The sequence below is a fragment of the Cervus elaphus genome, chromosome X (genome assembly GCF_910594005.1).
Source record: "Cervus elaphus chromosome X, mCerEla1.1, whole genome shotgun sequence".
Taxonomy (NCBI): Eukaryota; Metazoa; Chordata; class Mammalia; order Artiodactyla; family Cervidae; genus Cervus; species Cervus elaphus.
This window is the reverse complement of record NC_057848.1, coordinates 137,240,739-137,263,108: the sequence shown is the minus strand read 5'-3', so window position 1 is coordinate 137,263,108 and position 22,370 is coordinate 137,240,739. Positions and strand designations below refer to the sequence as shown.

Below are 22,370 nucleotides of genomic sequence, written 5' to 3'. Positions count from 1 at the left end.
AAACCCCCATGAAAAGCCTGTCAATAGATCTTTCAGTGATAGGTCTCACACAAATGAGTTTATGGAATAGAACCTGAGTTGTAGCAGAAACGAAGAAAAATGAAGTGTTTTTCTCTTGGGTTTGTTTTGTTTGTATTACGACTGCATATGATCTGGAAGCTGGTGGAAGTAAATTTCATCCTGTCCTAGAAATGGAAATGGAGGGTAATATTGTAAATCTGGTTTTGCAGTACACCATCAGCCATGCCCAACTGGAAACGAGAACTCTGCAGCTCTCTGTCTGGCATTATGATCGATTTGGACGGAATAGCTTCCTGGGGGAGGTGGAGATTCCTTTTGACTCATGGAACTTTGAAAATCCAAGTGATGAGTGGTTTGTGCTCCAGCCCAAGGTAGGAAATGCTTCCAGATGAGTCAAACACTTATACAAGGAATGAGCAAAACTGATGTCAGAGGCCTAAAGAATCTGAAGACCTCTAGTTGTCAAGTGATAATCTGAAAAGATTAGTGCAGCTTATTTTGGAATGATATAATAAATGTAAATGCACTCTTTTGGAAATCCTTCTTTGGTATAGACTGTCTGTAAAATGCAAGCCATAATCTTGCATAATCATATTTCTTATTAATTTGACCTGCTAAAAATATAGTCAGTATTCAATAGTCACCATGGAGAAACAAAAGAATACATTATATGATCCTATCAGGTCAGAAAAAGATACTTTTCAAGGCTGGTATTAGAAATTAAATGCTACTATGGTGTGTTCTAAACTAAACCAACAGTGTCTGGGATTCACTCTCTGCAGTTGGTATCTCTACAGTAATTTTTGAAGTCAAAATTGAGATGGGATAAAGGTCCCACTTATGTAACCAAAGATTGTTCTTTATATAGAGAAGGGGAAAAAGAACATGATGGTTAAGATAGTGGACTCAGATCAGACTTCCTGGGTTCAATCCTGGCTTCACGACTCTCTGTGTAACCTTGGGGAAGTTACTTAACTTCCCAGGCCTTGGTGTTCTCATTGGTGATGTAAGAACTGGACATCAGTTTTAGGGATGCTGTGAGGCTTGAAGAAGCCTGCCTTGTGATACTTGCAGTGTCAGGCACATTGTAAACTTCTCAATGAATGCTAGGCAGTGTTTGTTACGTTGGAATCCTTATATTGCAATTGGCAGAAACCCCAGCTCACACTACTCAAAAAATGAAAGGAAATTATTGACCAGAGATGATCAAGCATGGCTTGATCCAGATGCTCAGATCTTAGCAAGGCCCTGGAGTGTCTTGATCTCTCTTCTCTGTATTGGCTTCACTTGCAGACTTCATGCATTGTGGGCCTCCCCTCACTAATCCCAGGCCTGCTTCTCTTGAACACCACAACAGCTGCAAACCTCTCATCCTTGCCTCACACTGTCCAGGACAGGAAAGAGTTCCTCCTCCTCCCAACAGTCAAGCCAACACCCTGGACCTGGTTCCTAATTCTCATGACAGTATTTGCCCGTCCTTAGCCAATCATTGTAGCCAGAGAGGAGAGATACATTGAGGGGCTTAAGACCATCAGAACTTAAAACTGGTCCTGAAGGTGGTATCACCCCCAAAGAAATCCAGGTACAATAATACTAAAAAGGAAAAATGATGAATGGGTGCTAGACAGCAAAAACAAACATTGATCATCAATAATAGTGCTTGTTCTTCATCATGAGTAGTAGCATCGTTCACATCTCATGGTTAGAACCACTGCTTAGCATTGTTATCCCCATTTTATATGAGGAGCCTGAGACTCAGAAGTTAAATACAAGTTTCTGGTGGATTTTATAAGTGTTGACCTCAAAACCTTGGTATAAGTAACTCATGGACAACCTTTAGGAAGTTTACTTTGGCTCTGGGTAAAATTGATAATGAAATAGGGATCCTCAAACAGAAAACAACCTCACTCCCGTGACTCACATAAATGTTGTAGAGAGAGGAAGTATAATGTTAACAACAAATAAGTCCACAATAGTGTAACATTTCTCTGACATTATTAATAAATCTGAGAAATATTTGATCACTACAGCATTAAAGGTCTGTGAATTGAATGAAAAGCCTCACCATAAAGGATAGCAATTGAGTTGATTTAAATCTTCTGGCACTTGCTTCCTTTTGTGTATAATGAGTATCAAAGAATCATAGAAAATGTCTAGCACATCATGTGATGTGTGACACTGATGAAGGACAAGTAACATGCATCTAAGTCCATGAAATTAGCTTGTCCATCAGAAATGTAACAGGAGAGCACAGAGGAGCTGTTTTGGACACCCGCTTGGAGGGTTTCTGGTCAGTTTCTTGGAAATGGTTGGAGGATTTGCTCTGAGATGATAGCAGTACTCTCTCAGGCATTGTTATTGCTTAGGGGCCAGCAGCTTTCCATGATAATCACCTTCACATTGACATTGAGTGGTTTGATTTTTTTTTTTTATCACAAGTGAGAAGCATCTCTCTGAGGTTGCTTGGGTGGAAACATTCTGATGGTGTTTAATGTCAGTGGAACTCCTGTGGTCCTCTGCCAGAACCCCTTGGATTCCTTTAACCATGTCTCTTGTGAATTTTGCCTCCAACTGCCTCTACCTGACTGTTTTTAGAAGACTGTCCTCAGGCTATTGTAGATTTTTCCCATATACGCAGAGAGTCAGAAATTCCTAGGAGCTTCTGTCCCTCCTGCCACAAGGCAAGTCTTCACCAATAACTGATAGATGGTGGAGTCTGAAAGCTCAGTTCCATTACTGAGAGAGGAAAAGCTCTGAGGCATTATTTACCCTCCAGAGCTCTCCTGCTGGATCAGAAGTCCTCACCTGGCTTCTTCCTCTTCCCCAACCTATCTCCCCAACCCTTTCCCTGACCTAGCCTGGGAGCCTTTCCTTAATAGGTCACTTGGAAAAGAATCCTCACCTCAGCGTTGGTTTCTGGCAAGAAGTTGAATAGCAAGGTGTTAGTCGCTCAGTCATGTCTGACTCTTTGTGACCCCATGGACTGTAGCCTGCCAGGCTCCTCTGTCTGTAGGATTCTCCAAGCAAGAATACTGGAGTGGGTAGCCATTCCCTTCTCCAGGGGATCTTCCTGACCCAGAGATTGAATCCATGTCTCCAGCAGTGGCAGGTGGATTCTTTACCATCTTCTGGGAATACAGTCTAAATTAGTGTCTAATCCATGTCACCTTATCCTGCCAAGCTTTCTCTGACATGTATAGAGGAAAGGCTGCAGGTTATTCAGACTTGCTTAGATACCATGCCTTCCAAATTTTATTCTCTGTCTCCCTCCTCAGTCGTTTCAATGCAGTAGCTGCTTCATCAACTATAGCTCTAGTATGAGCCGCCCCGGATACTTGATGTTTCTCATAGATTATCCAGCTGAGGAGCTAAAGGGTGAGCTACAGGGACCAATTTCCTTGGTAACAAAGGATCAGAAATTATATTTCTTAAACATTCAGAAAGATGGACATCCTTTGGCAGTGGGAAGATTGGAAAGACAGAGTGCCTTATTGCTTATCAACTGTTGGTGAAAAGTCCCTGGACACCTACCTTTGATTTTGCTATGTCTTCCCACCCATCAGAAGGCTGGTGCAGACAAAGAAAGAACTCACGATGCCAGATGTACTTACTGTAAAGTAGTTTCACGGTATAACTCCCATTTTACAGCGTGATGTGGGATTGTTTATTAGCTGTAATTCATTATCTTACTGAAAGACAAGAAGAGCTTGTCAGTGTAAATTGCCTTTCATGTATTCCCAGAAGGTGCTATTATAAAAAGGACCTTTGAATGTCAACAGCAAGCTTAAGTGGTTTTCCAAGGAAGCCTTCTCTGTCCCACCTTCAGGCAGAGTCAGTGTAACAGGAGGTCCTGTAGAGTCATTGCCTAGCTATAGGGCTCTCTTTATGTGGTATTTTGGACAGACTTGTGTCCATAATAGATGACCCCACCTTAGCCCTGTAAATGTGCTGGGAACTCTGCTTCCTACTCCGATTGGCCGTGGATCCCTGTCTCTTCAAAAAGCTAAAGATAATGGGCATTATCAGATTATTCCCCACCCCTGCTGAGTCAGATTCCTTCAGTGTTTCCCTATTGTCTCTGGATATGGTTTGAGTAAATCCTAACCCTCACCCTGGCACTCAGTGCTCAGTTGGTATGGCCCAGTTTTCTGGAGCGAGGAGTATGTCAGTGCTTTACCTGTATCCCCATTTTCATTCATATGTGGCTCCCCTCAGCTGTCCCTCCTGCCAGCCAGTATCTGCCAATCTTCGTAGGATAGGCGTCCTCAGGCTCCTGGAGTGGGCTTGGAATGTGGATGTCAAAAGCCAGAATAGCCTGGGTATTTCAGTCTTGTGGGAGTTGAGGGTAGAGTCCTTGGTCAATAACTGATGAGTGAAGGAATATAAACACTCTAGCATCTTTGCTCTGATCAGGAGCACTCCAAGGTGTGATCTGTCTTGTCTTCAAAGCTCCCCCGTGGAACTGAGCAAGGGTTACTCTCCCTGAAACTTGACCTGACCTTGTAACCTTGGCAAACCTCTCTTCACTTCACAGTTCAGCTACCCTACTGCCCATCCTAATAAAACACTGTAATAGAAATTTGTGTCTTCGGGTCTCCTGAGGACCCCAGAGGACCCTTGTTTTCATCTTCTTTGCTGCTTCCTCCCTGTATACGCACATCTGAGCACATCTCCCAACCAGCGCTCAGACACATTCTACACAATCCCCACTGAATTCCGCGCATCCTACTTTGTTGCTTACATGTTAAGTCACTTCAGTCCTGTCCTACTCTTTGTAACCCTATGGACCGTGGCCAGCCAGGCTCCTCTGTCCTTAACCTAGGCTAATCTTCCCCCACCCCCCTATCTTCATATGTCATCGTGTCTGCCATCCTATAAGAACCAGACAAGGGCCCCCTTGTTATCCCAGTCTGGATTACTCTCTCTTCCCACAGTAGTTTTTATTTTTTTGGCTGCACTGGATCTTCACTGTGGCATGGGAGCTTCCAAGTTTCAGCCTATGGGTGTCTCTTGTTGTGGAGTTCAGGCTCTAGAGCGAGCAGGCTCACTAGTTGCAGTGTACTGGCTTCTCTAATTGAAGCCTAAGGACTTCATTGCCCAAGGCATGTGGGATCTTACTTCTCTGTCCAGGAATTGAAGCTGCCTCCCTTGCATTGGAAGGTGAATTCTTGACCACTGGACCACCAGGGATGTCCCTCAGAGTAGTTTCTTTTTTTTTTTTTATTAGTTGAAGGCTAATTACTTTACAGTATTGTAGCGGTTTTTGCCATACATTGATATGAATCAGCCATGGATTTACATGTGTTCCCCATCCCGATCCCCCCTCCCGCCTCCCTCCCCATCCCATCCCTCTGGGTCTTCCCAGTGCACCAGGCCTGAGCACTTGTCTCATGCACCCAACCTGGGTTGGTGATCTGTTAAAAATATGGAACGCTTCACGAATTTGCATGTCATCCTTGCGCAGAGGCCATGCTAATCTTCTCTGTATTGTTCCAATTTTAGTATATGTGCTGCCGAAGGGAGCACAGAATAGTTTCTTTTATAATAGGTCCCCTACATACGAACCTTCGAGTTGTGAGCTTTTGAAGATGCAAACGTGCATTCGCATGTCCAATCACGCAAGTTAATTCAAGTCTCTGGCATTATCTATAAAGTTGGGTACCTAGGCTAACTTTGTTGGACTTATGAACAAATAGGATTTACAAATGCACTCTCTCGGAACTTAACTCACTCAGTAAGGAATGTACTGTACTTGTATTTGGAGCAACTGTAATGGTTTGTGTGACACCGAGCTTGCTGTATAGTAGAAACCTTCTTCAAGCAATCAGGACCAATAATCATAGGTATGTTCATGGACAAAGTCACAGAAGTCAAATACATACAATGTTTTCCAATTGCATTCCTTATGGAATTTCCAATGCATTTGTTAATCACTTATTTTAACTTAAATGTGTATTCATTTTCAAGTTTTCTAATACAGGGACACTTTTTGAGTATAGTTTCAGTAGTTGAAACTCTGTCATATCCTCCTGGCATACATTCTGCCCCTAATGTATCCTAATCAACAGTTTCTTGTTTGAGTTTCTCTAGAGTGAAACAAAAGTTTCAGAATACTTGCAAAGTCAACCAAATGCAAAATCTTTCTGAATATTCATGCTCTTTCCTCTAATCTTTTACAGCTTCAAGCCCAAATAGAATCCAATAGCGAATTTATTTTCACATCTTTAGTTCTTATAAGTTGGTCAACCTCATTTTTTATAGTAGCAGCTGTCTTTTGGGACTCTTCAGTTTGTGCCATTCAGTTATATAATTAGAGCTACAAATATGCCTGGCATAAAGAGCTCTGGGGACTAATGCAGCTGACTCAACTGATGGGAGCAGGCATACATGGTCTTTGTATAGAGCATCCTGCCCTTCAGTGGGAATAGAGAGCATTCATGTGACAAATCAGTTAAATAAGAGCAGATTGATAGAATTGCTATGGAGTATATTCCTTCTAGATGAAAACTCATGGAAAGCAGGATCTCTCTGTGTCCCCATAGCACTTAGCAAAATGCCTTAAGAATCATTACTGTTGGGTGGGCCAAAAAGTTTGTTCAGCTTTTCCCATATGGAAAAACCTGAACAAACTTTGTGTCCAACCCAATACAAGGAGACCTTCCATATGTGTTGGTAGTATGGAATGAATCGAATTGAATTCTGCAAACTTTTTCTGAGCAGAAGTTCATTGAATAGTGGAAAATGGTAGTATGCCAGGAGAGGACGTTGCCTTGGAACTTCCTTGCAAGTGTACCCCTAAAAACACCCCCAAGACATTAGCTGTGTGCAGGTTGAAGACGACTCCCTCCCTGGGCTCTCTTTTATATGTGATTTTAATCCTACAATCTCTGCAAGTATGCTATCTATTAGTATAGATAGTATAGTATAGTGTAGCATAGATACCTATAGTATGTGACACTTGAACATAGACTTTTCCCTGTCAATACATTTTCCTACCCAGAGGTCTCAGCTGAAAGCAAATAGAGCTTTCACTGGTTAACTGTTGTTGTATAGAAAACTACCCTAAACCTCAGTGGCTTAAAACAACCATTTATTATTATTGTTCTTGAGTCTGTGGGGGTGACTGGGCTCAGGAGGTGATTCTATTTAAAATCTCTCATATGGTTGCATCTAGATGGTAGACTGAGGCTGAAGTCATCTGAGGGCTTGACTGGGCTGGTTGGTCCAGTTGGATGTCTCAACTTGATGTTGGCTGCCAGCTAAGAACTCATCTAGGCCCACCAACTAGAGCACCTACGTGTGGCTTCTCCATGTGATATGGACCTCACATCATGGATTCCCAGAGGGAGAATCCCAAGAATATTCATTTCAAGAGAAGAAATGGAAGCCGTTCATCTTAAGACCTGGGCCTAGAAACTGGCACATTGTCACTTCTGCCATATCCTACTAGTCAGAGCAGTCACAGAGCCCCTCAGATCCAAAGAGAAAGGGCAAATACCTCAACCCTCATTAGCTATAGTATCAAAAAGAACAAACCCAGTGACCTCTCTTATCTATCATAATATCCATGATAATTTTCCATTTGTGACTTTCACATAAACTGAACTTTCCTGAAACCATCAAAGCAATAAGAAAACTCCTCACATAAGGCACTTGATTTACAATAATAAGATTAAATGTTAAATGGATAGTCTGTTTCACCACCTAATCTCATTTGTGCCTCTGTCAAGATAGCTGAATAAAACTATTCAAATGTTTTTCCCAGCCATACTAAGAAGGTTTCAATTAGTTCAGTCGCTCAGTCGTGTCCAACTCTTTGCGACCCCATGAGTTGCAGCACACCAGGCCTCCCTGTCCATCACCAACTCCCGGAGTTTACTCAAACTCATGTCCATTGAGCCGGTGATGCCATCCAGCCATCTTCATCCTCTGATGTCCCCTTCTTCTCCTGTCCCCAATTCCTACCAGCATCAGGGTCTTTTCCAATGAGCCAACTCTTCGCATCAGGTGGCCAAAGTATTGGAGTTTCAGCTTCAGCATTAGTTCCTCCAATGAACACCCAGGACTGATCTCCTTTAGGATGGACTGGTTGGATCTCCTTGCAGTCCAAGGGACTCTCAAGAGTCTTCTCCAACACCACAGTTCAAAACCATCAATTCTTCGGTGTTCAGCTTTCTTCACAGTCCAGCTCTCACATCCATACATGACCACTGGGAAAACCATAGCCTTGACTAGATGGACCTTAGTTGGCAAAGTAGTGTCTCTGCTTTTTAATATGCTATCTAGGTTGGTCATAACTTTCCTTCCAAGGAGTAAGCGTCTTTTAATTTCATGGCAGCAATCACCATCTGAGTGATTTTGGAGCCCCCCAAAATAAAGTCTAACACTGTTTCCACTGTTTCCCCATCTATTTGCCATGAAATGATGGGATCAAATGCCATGATCTTAGTTTTCTGAATGTTGAGCTTTAAGCCAACTTTTTCACTCTCTTTCACTTTCATCAAGACGCTTTTTAGTTCCTCTTCACTTTCTGTCATAAGGGTGGTGTCATCTGCATATCTGAGGTTATCCAGATTTCTCCCTGCAATCTTGATTCCAGCTTGTGCTTCTTGCAGCCCAGCGTTTCTCATGATGTACTCTGCATATAAGTTAAATAAGCAGGGTGACAATATACAGCCTTGACGTACTCCTTTTCCTATTTGGAACCAGTCTGTTGTTCCATGTCCAGTTCTAACTGTTGCTTCCTGACCTGTATACAGGTTTCTCAAGAGGCAGGTCAGGTGGTCTGGTATTCCCATCCCCTTCAGAATTTTCCACAGTTTATTGTGATCCACATAGTCGAAGGCTTTGGCATAGTCAATAAAGCAGAAATAGATGTTTTTCTGGAACTCTCTTGCTTTTTTAATGATCCAGCAGATGTTGGCAATTTGATCTCTTGTTCCTCTGCCTTTTCTAAAACCAGCTTGAACATCTGGAAGTTCATGGTTCATGTATTGCTGAAGCCTGGCTTGGAGAATTTTGAGCGTTACTTTACTAGTGTGTGAGATGAGTGCAATTGTGCGGTAGTTTGAGCAGTCTACCACCACCAAAAAGAAGGTGTGATCACTCATCTAGAGCCAGACATCCTGCAATGCAAAGTCAAGTGGGCCTTAGGAAGCATCACTATGAACAAAGCTAGTGGAGGTGGTGGAATTCCAGTTGAGCTATTTCAAATCCTGAAAGATGATGCTGTGAAAGTGCTGCACTCAATATGCCAGCAAATTTGGAAAACTGAGCAGTGGCCACAGGACTGGAAAAGGTCAGTTTTCATTCCAATCCCAAAGAAAGGCAATGCCAAAGAATGTTCAAACTACTGCATAATTGCACTCATCTCACACGCTAGCAAAGTAATGCTCAAAATTCTCCAAGCCAGGCTTCAGCAGTACATGAACCATGAACTTCCAGATGTTCAAGCTCGATTTAGAAAAGGCAGAGGAACCAGAGATCAAATTGCCAATATCCATTGGATCATCAAAAAAGCAAGAGAGTTCCAGAAAAATATCTACTTCTGCTTTATTGACTGTGCCAAAGCCTTTGACTGTGTGGATCACCACAAACTGTGGAAAATTCTTCAAGAGATGAGAATACCAGGCCACCTGACCTGCCTCCTCAGAATTCTATATGCAGGTCAAGAAGCAAGAGTTAGAACTGGACATGGAACAACAGACTGGTTCCAAATAGGAAAAGGAGTACATTAAGGTTGTATATTGTCACCCTGCTTATTTAACTTATATGCAGAGTACGTCATGAGAAATGCTGGACTGGATGTAGCACAAGCTGGAATCAAGATTGCGGGGAGAAATATCAATAACCTCAGATATGCAGATGACACCACCCTTATGGCAGAAAGCGAACCAGAACTAAGGAACCTCATGATGAAAGTGAAAGAGGAGAGTGAAAAAGTTGGCTTAAAGCTCAACATTCAGAAACCTAAGATCCTGGCATCTGGTCCCATCACTTCATGGCAAATAGATGGGGAAACAGTGGAAACAATGTCAGACTTTATTTTGGGGGGCTCCATAATTACTGCAGATGGTGACTGCAGCCATGACATTAAAAGCCACTTGCTCCTTGGAAGAAAAGTTATGACCAACCTAGACAGCATATTAAAAAGCAGAGACACTACTTTGCCAACTAAGGCAAAGCTATGGTTTTTCCAGTAGTCATGTATGGATGTGAGAGTTGGGCCATAAAGAAAGTTGAGCACGGAAGAATTGATGCTTTTGAACTGTTGTGTTGAAAAAGACTCTTGAGAGTCTCTTGGACAGCAAGGAGATCAATCCAGTCCATCCTAAAGGAAATCAATCCTGAATATTCATTGGAAGGACTGATGTTGAAGCTGAAACTCCAATACTTTGGCCACCTGATGCAAAGAGCTGACTCACTGGAAAAGAGCCTGGTGCTGGCAAAGATTGAAGGCAGGAGGAGAAGGGGATGACAGAGGATGAAGATGGTTGGATGGCATCACCAACTCAGTGGACATGAGTTTGAGTAAACTCCGGGAGTTGGTGATGGACAGGCAGTCCTGGTGTGCTGCAGTCCATGGGGTCGCAAAGAGTCAGACACGACTGAGCGACTGAACTGAAATGAAGGAAAGTCAGGCAAGGTTTCCTTTTGTCAGCCTCAGTCTTTTTTGTTGAGGTTTGAATAGCCTCGGGCTTTCTTGTGGGTTTGGGGGTTTCTGAATTCTTTCAGTCTGCCCTCTCTCATAGCAAAGCAGCTCCCAGCCCTTGAATCATTGGTCAGCAGTCAAGTTCCCTCAAGAAAAGTCTGAGGAAGTACTCTACTTTTCTTACCCTATTTATGAAAAGTCTAAAGTTCAGTTGACTCATTGGGAGACCTGTAGAACAAAGGCTTTGGGTATGTGCTCACACTGAATTTTCAAATTTAAAAGTGGATTTTGAGAAGATTGTAGATCCCCATGCTATTGTAAAAAATAACACGGAGAGATCCTATATACCTTTTACCCGGTTTCCCCCGGTGGTCACATCTGACAAAGCCATAATGCAGTGGCACAACCAAGGTGGTAATGTTGATATAATCCACTTGTCTTATTCCGATTTCCTCAGTTTCCATTTGTGTGAATGCATATTAATTTCTATGCAATTGTGTCACGTGTGTAGCTTTGTGTTGGGCTTCCCAGATGGCACTAGTGGTAAAGAACCCACCTGCCAATGCAGGAGGTGTAAGAGACACAGATTTGATCCCTGGGTTAGGAAGATCCCCTGGAGGAGAGTGTGGTAACCCACTCCAGTATTCTTGCCTGGAGAATCCCATGGACAGAGGAGCCTGGTGGGCTACAGTCCATAGAGTTGCAAAGGGTTGGACACGACTGAAGTGACTTGGCACTGCAGCACTGTAGCTTTGTGTATTCAGCGCTACAGCCAGGATACAGAACAGGTCCATCCTCACAAAGATCCTTTGTGGTCTTTTTTAACCACACCCACCTCCCTCCTGCTACCCCTATTCCTAACACCTTTTTGTGTCACTCAGTCATGTCTGATTCTTTGTGACCCCATGGGCTGCAGCCCACCAGGCTCCTCCATCCATGAGATTTTGTAGGCAAGAAGACTGGAGTGAGTTGCCATTCCCTTCTCCAGTGGATCTTCCTGACCCAGGGATTGAACTGGATCTCCTGTATTGCAGGCAAATCCTTCACCATCTGAGCCTCCTGGGAACCCCATTCCTTACCCCTAGCAACCCTGAATCTGTTCTCTATATCTATTATTTTGTCTTTTCAAGAATGTTATATAAATGGAATCGTTTAGTATGTTATCCTATTTTTTTTTATGTTATCCTATTATACTGACTTTTTTCACTCAGCATCATTCTCTAGAGATTCAACCAAGTTGTTGCAGGTATCACTAGCCATTCCTTTATCTTACTGAGTAGTACTCTGTGGTATGGCTGTACCACAGTTTATTTAACTAGTTACCTATTGAAGGACATACAGTTTCTTTCCAGTTTTGTACTACTACAAATAAAGATGAAGCAAATATGTATGTACAGAATTTTTCAGTGTACACATTCTTTTAGTTTCCTGGGATAATTGCCCAAGTATTGTTTAATATTTTAAGAAAATGCCAAACTGTTTTCCAGAATGGCTATACCATTTTACGGTCGCACCAGCAATGTTGGAATGTACCACTTTTTCCACTGAATTTTAATGATGTGAATTACCAGTGTAGCTGTTCAGAGTTGGTGGCTGGCAGCCCAATTTGAGTCAGACATTATTGCCTACTTTCCCTTTCTTGGTCACTTAGGTAGGAGACCCTTGTGACATCAAGGGCAGGCAGAAAGAAGTATCCTCTGGGGCTGTTATCAGTGAGATCTTTATTTTTGCCTCATTGCCCCAAATTATTTGTATATGTTTAGTGATGGGTCTAGACCTCAGTGCATCACAGGCCTCAGTGTCCACTGATTCACCAAATGTGTGTTATATCTCGCCTTTCAAATTCCTTTTACTTTAAGGTTTAAAGGGCTTCTCAGATGGTGCTAGTGGTAAAGAACCCACCTTCCAATGCAGGAGACATAAGAGACGCAGGTTCAATCCCTAGTTTGGGAAGATCCCCTGGAGGAGGACATTGCAACCCATTCCAGCATTCTTGCCTGGAGAATCCCCAGGGACAGAGGAGCCTGGCAGGCTTCAGTCTATTGGGTCGCACAGTCAGCTGGGACTGAAGGGATTTCTACGCAAATACCTTCATAGAATTTTCCAGCCTTTCTTTTGTCATGCCTGAAGCAGCTCTTAAACCAGTAAGTGCCAACATAGTTGAAGTGGAATTAAGTGTCACATCTATGCCACCTAGTAAATATTGTATATTCAAACACAGGCTACAAAATTTTAAGCATTCTGAATTTTTCTTTTTACCTGTTTCCTCTTGGCCAGGTGGAATGTGCTGCTGATATTAGCCTTCAGTATAAAGGAGAGCTGACAGTCATGTTACGTTACATACCACCAGAGGAGAAACTGATGCCTCCGCTAGAACAGCTTCAAGGTAGAGGAAAAAAATCATTGACTTTGATCAGTGATGTTCCATTTCTAGAAGTGTGGAAATAGGGAGCAGGGATTGGGTGGACTATGTTATTGGGTTAGCCAAGAAGTTCATTTGGCGTTTTCCATAACATCTTCTGTAATGAGCTTTTTGGCCAACTCACATCAAGTGAAAAGGGTTAAGTATCACTGTCCTTTATGGAGAGTTGAGAAGTATATACTGTATATGAGGCTTCCCAGGTGGCGCTAGTGGTAAAGAACCCACCGGCCAATGCAGGAGACATACGAGACATGGGTTCGATCCCTGGGTCAGGAAGATCCCCTGGAGAAGGAAATGGCAGCCCATTCCAGAATTCTTACCTGGAGAATCCCATGGACAGAGGAGCCCAGCAGGCTACAGTCCATGGGGTCGCAAAGAGTCAGACACAACTGAAGTGATTTTGCACGCACACACACATACACACACACACACACACACACACACGCTATATATGAGGAAGGGTTGTTACAAGAAAAGGACAGAGTTCATAATTAGAAATGAACCTTTATGTTGATGTTTGTTTCTTGGAGGTCCAGGGTATATAGAATCTTCCCCTGGGTTGGGGAGGGGGGGCAGAAATGGGGGATTGTCTACTAAGAGGGGAGGTGTAGGAAGCTGCTGTCTGGATTTACGAGATTCACAGTTACTCAGGGCATCTTAGGAAAGAAATTAACCTGGAACACAGAATACAAAGGAAAATTCCAGATGGAGTCCACATTTAAATCACTCTTGCCCTTCTTTCCTCAACTCCTACAGACAGCACACGTTATCTTTCTGTTCATATCACCCTTGTCATGGTGACCCTTTGCTAGTAATTTCCTATCTCTTGACCTCAGTTTCCTCACTTCATAGGGATGCTACAACTATTAAATAGGTTCATTCCTATAAAGTGCTTACAACACTGTTAAATAAAGATGATGGTGGCATTGGTCATTATTCATGTTGAGAGTATTTCATCAGAATAAAAACGTGGTGTGGGAAGTGTTTTCTCTCACCCTGAAATGTAATTGTGCCTTGGCTTTAGCCTTTAGAGCTGGCCAGGCGTAGAGTTGACTATAATATCCAAGGCAGGAGTTATGGAATTTTCTCGAAGTGCATCTTGGCACCTGTGTGTGGCTTTCATTGTAGCTGTTTCTCATGGAGAGCAGGGATGTGGCCCAGGCAGCTCTTGGGGTGTTTTCCATTTTATCCCTTTATATGATTTAGGGGAGTATTTAATTTTTTTTAACTTGTTTATTTTTTTCAATAAATACACATGAAAGATAGATCCAGAAAGATTCCATTAAGGTAAAAAAACATTTAAGTGAATTCATGGAAACATATACAGTAATGTACATAGCTCATTCACTCAGCAAATGAAATAAATCTTTGTAGTCTTTGTCAGTTTTGAAATGGACCCCATGATCTCTCTCTCTTCTCTTCCCTTCTTTTCTCTTCCCCCTCCCTCATTCTCTTTCTTTTTCTTTCATTCTCTCCCCCCACTCCCTCCCTCCCTCCCTCCCTCCCACCCTTCATCTCTCTCTGTCTGATGACTGATGCAGGAAAGAAGTCCTTTAAACGAGGAAAAAAGAAGGATCCATCTATCATCTCTGGAGGAATCCTAGAAGTGTTCATCAAAGAGGCAAAGAATTTGACTGCGGTGAAATCAGGAGGCACTTCTGATAGCTTTGTGAAGGGGTAATTTGGTTTGAGCTCATTTTCAATGGTACTTAGTGAGAGATGAAACAGGAGACAGGGGTGGCTGTGAGGTTTCTGTCTTATTCTAAATGTGTGCTAGGAAAGTGCTCCCCTTGAGTGCTGGTGCTTTCATTGCAAACACCACGAGAGGGATCTGCTTATTCTAGCTCTATCTGCTTCCAGCATATTTCAGTATTTCCCATGACTCTCACCCTCAAACCTGGTGAATTTTCCTGTGAGATTTATTTCTCAAAGGAGCAAAAAGTTTAGCTTTCTACATGTAATATTCTTGTGTTGTGCTTTCCTATCTTTTGGTGCTGGCAGTATGTGACAACAACCAAAATATTGGATCTTTGGAATTTTTCTCTCTTGGGGGACATTGTAAAAAGTGGGATGCCAGAGCGTCGTCCCTCGAGATATCTACTGGGAAGTGCCTTGGAGAAGCTCCCAGACTGACTCTTGGGCATTTGTGCCCACTTTGTGGAGCCTAGGGCAGTTTCTTGAGGGAATACATCCCTTTTAATGGGCATCTTACCCATTCGAGGTAACCCAAACAACAAATCCCTCCTGATTTCTATTTGAGATTTTTCTCTTATAATCAGAAAAACTAGAACCAGAAGGATATTTTTCATCCATTCAGACAAACACATAAATGTGCATGTTCCAAGTGGTTAAGTCTTGCAGCTCCCAATATAAGATGTGGACCCTATTTACACAGAGTACCACAAGCTGCATAAGGTAAAACAAATTCCTATGATGCCTGCTGTGACGTTAATTCTTTGTCAGATGATAGTATCATTCCTCTCCTCCTTCCTCCTTAGAAAAGTGTAACTTCCTCCATGAGGAAATGAGTCAAACCTTTATGCTTACACTTCTAGCTTTGGTAAGGGCGATAATAAGGAGAAGCCAGTTGTCTGGGTCTTCCCCGCTGGTGAGTGTGTGTGCCTGAATTCCCGGCCATCTGTCCTTGACTCTTCCTCACAGTAGGATTAGGCACAGAAGAAAGGTTTCATGCAGATCCTGCCATTGAAATGTGTCTCCCCAGCCCTACCATCCAGTTCAGGCCTCTTCCTGCTGACTGGTGGGATGAGGGGATGGCTCCTTGCTCATGAACTCATTGTGCCCTTGGACAAATGACTTGACATTCTTCTTAAACAGTTTTTACTTCATCATGTTGAAACATGTATGAAAGAAGAGAAAATAAAGGATGTATTTTTAAGGCCAGTAACTTTCTAGTAAATTCTGTCCCTAGTTACAGTTAACCATTGAGCTGATTTTAAAAGAACCTCAATTTTTTTTAAAAAAAGAGCATGAGAGAGCAAGAATAGTCCCTTCTATAAAATTTAATGTTATAACATATAACCTTAAATACTCGGTCCATGAGCCAACATAAGAGTGTCTTAAACAACAGTCTTTGTATGAAAACAAACACTAAAGGTAAGGTATCCCATTGGCTAGAACTTAGTCACCTGACTATATGAGCTACAAGGGAGGCTGGGGAATGTAGTCTTTATTCTGGACAATCTTGTGCCTAACTGAAAAAATTAGGACTTTCTTTTTTGGAGACAAATAGGAGAGAGAATGAATATTCAGAGATAAGCAGTATCTGTTTGGTACATGAAATCACAAGTGTCATAATGTGTTTTCTTTATTGTAAGATCATTTGTGGTATTGTTCATGTTAATTTGATGTACTAATTCCATATCCATAAGTCTCCTTCTCAAAAGTGCCTGACTCATCAGGTACTATGATCAAAAACAGAGTAAGGAAAATGAGACAGGGAAGGGAGAGAAGCTGATAAAAATGTTACTAGGCAGGTTCCTACTGTGGTCAAATGGGGCTCATTTCCACTAATGAAGTGTTAAGCAACTCTTTGAAATATACCTTAGGATTGTCCCTTCAAGGGACAGGAAAGCTGGGAGACTCATCCACCAATTTCCTTTACTTCAATTTATTTTTTAGCTGCGCTGTACAACATGTGAAATTTTAGTTTCCTGACCAAGAATGAATCTGTGCCCCATGTGATATAAGCAGGGGAGTCTCAACCACTGGACTGCCAGGGAAGTCTCCTCATCCACCAATTTCTAAAACTCAGTGGTTGAGGGTTGTTCCGAGGGACATGAAATTCCCAGTAATCCAAGGTTTCCTGCATGTAAGCTGAGTCGGCTCACAGAGCACCAAAGTCCTTAATTGGAGAAGCCAAGAGACACAGGCGCTTAAGGTGGGAACTTGTCAGCATGGCAGGAAGTGTTCATCCTGGCATCATGTTGCCACAGAGGTGAGCCAGTGATGATGGGAGGCACGACATTATTACAGAGTGTCTCCCACAGAGGTATTTTCATTTCTAGATGAGGGAAAGACCAATAGGATTAGAAAGGAGAGTGTGGGCATTCTACTCTTGCCCCCACTTAAAAGAGATAATAAACCATCCCACTATATCAACCCAGATTTAAGCATATAAGGTGCTGGGAAAGATAATCAAACATACACACCCATGTACACACCAGGAATTATGGGAAATTGAAATGACTATGCAAGGATGCCCTTTTCTGCTTCACTGTCTCACTGATGACTTGATTGTGTTTTCTCCTGCAGCTACCTGCTCCCTGACGATAGCAAAGCCACCAAGCATAAAACTCTGGTAATAAAAAAGAGTCTGAACCCTCAGTGGAATCATACTTTCATCTTCAGTGGCCTGCATCCCCAGGATATAAAACATGTTTGCCTAGAACTTACCATCTGGGACAAGGAGGCCTTTTCCAGCAACATCTTTCTGGGAGGAGTTCGTTTGAATTCTGGAAGCGGTGAGGGACTAGGGTACCCTTAGATAGTCTGACTCTGTGTGGGGCAGGGGAGTGGTTCCTACAGGTGTGATGTGTCATAGATGTATTTGTAGTTTCTGCTTAGCTGACTCTCGAGATTTCTATAGATGCTCTATTCCTTTGTCCAAGGTTTGGTTCACTGTTAAAAATAGTACTCTGTAACTTTGTATCCTTCAGCTAGAAGTTTGGGGTGCATAATGCTTATATTTGGACCTTTTATAAAATATCATTTACACTTTAGTCTGAGTGAATTTCAACTACTTTCTTGGGCCTTACTTCAGGATTTGCTTAGGAGACAACCACCATGATGATACACACTTCTGACAGTGACAATACACAGCAAAGGACTTCCCAGACCAACTTGACTTCATGTTCTTCTCAGTGCTGTCCAGGGCTTGCAGCCTTTACTCAACCCTGGTTGAATTGAAAGAAAATCCATTTTTTCCCTAAAAAATAATATCTCATGTTGTTCAGTCAGGTCACAGAAACACAGAATTGGTGCCACAAGACACAGCTATAACAGTGAATTGGGAAAATTTTAGCAGCAGAGCAGGTGCTGCCCTGCAAACTTTCATTATCCAAACACTAGGCCAGCCACAGTCTGCATGCAACAGGGTTGGCTTTCCTGTGGAGAAGGACCCCACCCCTGTGATGCTCTACTTATGTATAGATTAAGGCTGTCTCTGCCACTAAAATGACAACTCCCAGGTCACAGAAGTGGCCTCGTTCAAAAGGGAGAGCCTTGGAGCCCTGTTCAGCCTGTTCTTCTGTCATGTTAACTCAGTCTAGATGAGCCAGTTTTCTACTTAAACTACCAAAGTGAGTAAGAATCGAGCCCCCAGGGCCATCCTAATTTGTTCCCCATCACCTAGGCAGAAGAGAGTAATGTCGCCTGCAAAGGATGTCTTCCACGCTAATATCACTCACTAGATATGGTAAGAACAAGCCAGTGAAGGTCTTTCTGGTCAGCAGAGGTTGATAGGTATCGGTCCAGAAGATGAAAACATTTCATTTCTAAAGTATAATGCTCCCCTTTCGCTTCTTTAGGTGTGAGCCACGGGAAGAACGTGGATTGGATGGACTCTCAAGGGGAAGAGCAGCGCCTCTGGCAGAAGATGGCGGACAATCCCGGAACTCCTGTAGAGGGCGTACTCATGCTCCGTGCCAGCATGGGGAAGAGTAAGCTCTGAAGGTACCAGCTCTCCAAAGTGAGGCCTCCCGGGACTGTCTGGTGGTTATTTCCTACCAGTGGTAGGCTCACCACCTGGAGTCGGCTTCCTTGCCATTTCTCACCTGAGCCTCTTGGGACATAAGGGGAGAGATGTCAATGTTATAAATAGCTAGGGTCTCGCCAGCTGTCTTATAAAAGCATGTACTCTCTATGTCCACAGGCTAGGGCTTTTTTGATAGAAAAGGGCTGGATGATAGAAAGTATACCACATGGTCCTGTTAACAAACACATTGTGCAATAACTCATGGGCTTTATCTCACAGGGGAAATGTCATATGTTTATTTGAAACTACAGTTGAGATTGGGAGCCCCCCAGCTTCTTCTAATTGTGAGTGACTTTAGGTTTTCTCAAGGTTGGAGGGAAAAGGGAATCACTTGGAACGTAGGCCTCTTGCAGAGTAAGAAGAAGGGATACTGGCTACCCTTGCCTCACCCCAGGAATCCCCATGATCCGAAGAAGGCACTGTGGGGATGGTTGCTTGGGCAAGAGGGTGGTCCCGTTGTTGTAGCTACCTTGTGGATTAACCGGGTGAATTTTCAAGATGAACTGAGGGTTTTTTTCTGTGGTGACTATGTAATTGGTACTCTAAATCATCCCATTTTGGGGAGTGAAGAGACCTAAATCATTACACCAGGACACCAGATGTAAGCCAGGACTGACCTGGGAAAATTGGGGTGTAGGGTCACCCTAATTATGACTTAGCTATTGAGAGAGCTGTGTTGTAAACATTTATAAAATATTCTAAGCTATTAACTAAAAGGGAATAAGAAGCAATGCACATTTTTGAACCGCTACTTGTATTATATCTGCTGTATCCTGTTGCTCAAAGGAAGTCACATGGCCAAGCCCCAAATCAAGAGGCAGGGAAATATACTCTGCTCACACTGAAGCCATGGCAAGAGTGAGGATGCTGGAAGAGAGGAAGGATTGTGGCCAATAGTTCCATCCAACCTCTGTCACTTGGAAATGCAGAGGCTTTAGCCACTAAACTTAGATGCAAAGGGAGTTAATGCTGAAAAAGGACCTTGGACCTGTTCCTCATTTTGCACAGTCCAAATCTGAAGCCCATAGAGCAAAGATGACTTACCTAAGATCATATAAAATCTGTGAGTGTATGTGGACTTAAATACAGGGTGTAACTCCTAAGCCAATGTTCTGTCGACTGTGGTCTTCCACTTGGTATAATCCTATGCTAATCGTGATGGGCAAGAGCACATAGATGATGGGAGGTGGAGTCAAGTCTGAATGTTTGTATATGAATATACTTGACACAGTCTTCTTCTGGAGTCATATTCTAGCCTCTCAGCTCATTTTTTTACTTGAATTCGTATAAAAACCCTTAAAAGGATGGATACTTAATTTTAGTAGTAGGAAAGCTAGAATCATCTTCAGGTAGCTAACTCTTCCATATTCTAAATTTCTTTTTGAATTTTGAAAGCAAATTTAAGAATATATTTACCATTATTCTTAGTAAGGTGACTAACAATCCATAGTCACTGTTATTCAAAAATAGGCTATCCAGTTCTAGGAAATGGAAGTTATTAGTTTAGTGTAGCTTAGTGCATAGGATACAATTTTTAAAACTCACGCCTGTATCTCTATGTTGCCCTTCTTAAAAACAGAAAACAAAAAGTATACGATCATCACGACTTCCTTTATTGAAAGAAAAAATGTCTTCAGACTTGACATGACTTAGTATCTCCTCAATGACATTTATAGGGGAGGTGAGAGGATAAGCCTGGAGACATTTCTAAAGTAGACAGACTGAAGTAGATTTATTCACTAATAATGAAAGTGGCAAAATTAATTCCAAAATATCTTGAACTCAAGATGAGCATGAATTGCATGTATTCAGACCTTTGCCACAGAGCAATTGTGAGAGTAGTGTGGTTTCATAAAATCCAATATCTAATTGGGTGTTTCCATACTTTAAGGCCCAGGTATGCCAACATCAGAATCCTGTTGGTGTGGCTCTCAGAAATAAAAGGCAAGTTGATCTTTTAGGTTACTTTTTTTTTTAAGTGTAGTGTAGAAGTCCAAAAAAGATTTTTAATATAAATGATACATGTGAATGGCACAAAATTGTGAAAAGCAAGTCTTACCCTTTCCTCTTCCATATCAGAGTATATTGACAGCCTCTTTCTTTTTATATGGCTACAGTGTACTACATTATAGGGGTGTATTAAATTTATTTAACCATTCTTATCAAACACCACATTTAATATGGTTAATTTAGCTATGTTTGGTGGCTTTTTGAAGCAATTTTTTTCCCCAGAGTAAACACTTCTAAATTCAAATTGAGATCTGTATATTATGTATCAATTCTACTTTTGGTTATTTATCCTACAGAGATTGATAAATATGTTAAAAATGATTACATACAAGGATATTTCTTGGGAAAGATTGGAAAACATCCAAAAGCCCATCAATAGAGACCTTCTCTAATATCATTCATGCCTAATTTTTCTGTTTCATTAATTGTTCCCTTTCCTTGTCTGTTAAAGATTGTAAAATGCTTAACTTTGGATTCTTTTTTTTTTTTTTTTTGGCTGCACTGTGTCTTCTTCATTGAAGCACAGGGGCTTTCTCTAATTGCAATGCATGGGTTTCTCTTATTCTCTAGAGCATGCAGGCTCTCTAGTTGTGGCAAGCAGGCTTACTTACCCCGCAGCATGTAAGATCTTACTTCCCCTACGAGAGGTTGAACCTGCATCCCCTGCAGTGAAAGGTGGATTCTTAACCACTGGACCACCAGGGAAGTCCCTCTAAACACTGGATTCTTTGATGCTTGTTCTTTCTTTTCTCCTTACTTTATCCATCCTCAGGTATTATCATGTATTGTATCCTCATGGTTTTATGACCATTTATATACTTACGACTTCAAATTCTCATCCCCAACCCAGACCCTTTCTCTCAGCCCCAGGCCCTGATCCAACTGTTTATATGATATCTCCACCAGGATTGCTCATACTCTCAACATAGTCAAAAATGAACTCTTTATTCCACCCTTTTTCTTACACCTATGTCTTTCTGCTCCACTACATTCTGTCTCAGTACCTTGTCCCATCATCCACCAGGTTATACTAACTAGACACTGGGTAGTGATGTTTTCTTTTTCATTGACATACAGCAGACTTACAATATTAGTTTTAGCTGTACAACATAGTAATTTGATATTTTTATAGAATATTTCCTATGTAAGCTTATTATAAAATAGTGACCGTATTCCATGTGCTGTATCCTTATAATTTATTTATTTTATACCTAGTAATTTTGTACTTCCTTTTTCATATCTTTGGAGAAGGAAATGGCAACCCACTCTAGTATTCTTTCCTGGAAAATCCCATGGACGGAGGAGCCTGGTAGGCTGCAGTCCATGGGGTCACAAAGAGTTGGACAGGGCTGAGCGACTTCACTAATTCACTTACATATCTTGCCCCTCCCCCTACACTTCTCCCCTCTGGTAACCACTAGTTCTCTGTAACTGTTAATTTTTTTTTGTTTGCTTTTTAATTTTTTGCTGTTTTGGGTCTTTGTTGCTGTGTA

At 42.0% G+C, this 22,370-nt stretch overlaps 1 protein-coding gene and 1 non-coding gene across 3 annotated transcripts in view; one reads left to right on the top strand and one right to left on the bottom strand.

The window, feature by feature from the left end:
• SYTL5 (synaptotagmin like 5) overlaps nucleotides 1–22,370 on the top strand; it is a 171,210-nt gene that overhangs the window by 117,566 nt on the left and 31,274 nt on the right. Inside the window, exons 15-19 of one of the 2 annotated variants that reach the window (XM_043895558.1) lie at nucleotides 231–392; nucleotides 12,950–13,058; nucleotides 14,636–14,771; nucleotides 17,367–17,575; nucleotides 18,641–18,785. In XM_043895558.1, the coding sequence (XP_043751493.1) occupies nucleotides 231–392; nucleotides 12,950–13,058; nucleotides 14,636–14,771; nucleotides 17,367–17,575; nucleotides 18,641–18,783 (759 nt within the window). In that variant the 3' untranslated portion in view covers nucleotides 18,784–18,785. Of the gene's footprint in view, nucleotides 1–230; nucleotides 393–12,949; nucleotides 13,059–14,635; nucleotides 14,772–17,366; nucleotides 17,576–18,640; nucleotides 22,217–22,370 lie in introns of those variants that run through there. The other variant, XM_043895560.1, reaches the window with a different exon arrangement.
• On the bottom strand, nucleotides 5,441–5,547 carry LOC122690969. The gene has a single exon (XR_006340221.1). It is a non-coding gene; the product is annotated as a U6 spliceosomal RNA (small nuclear RNA).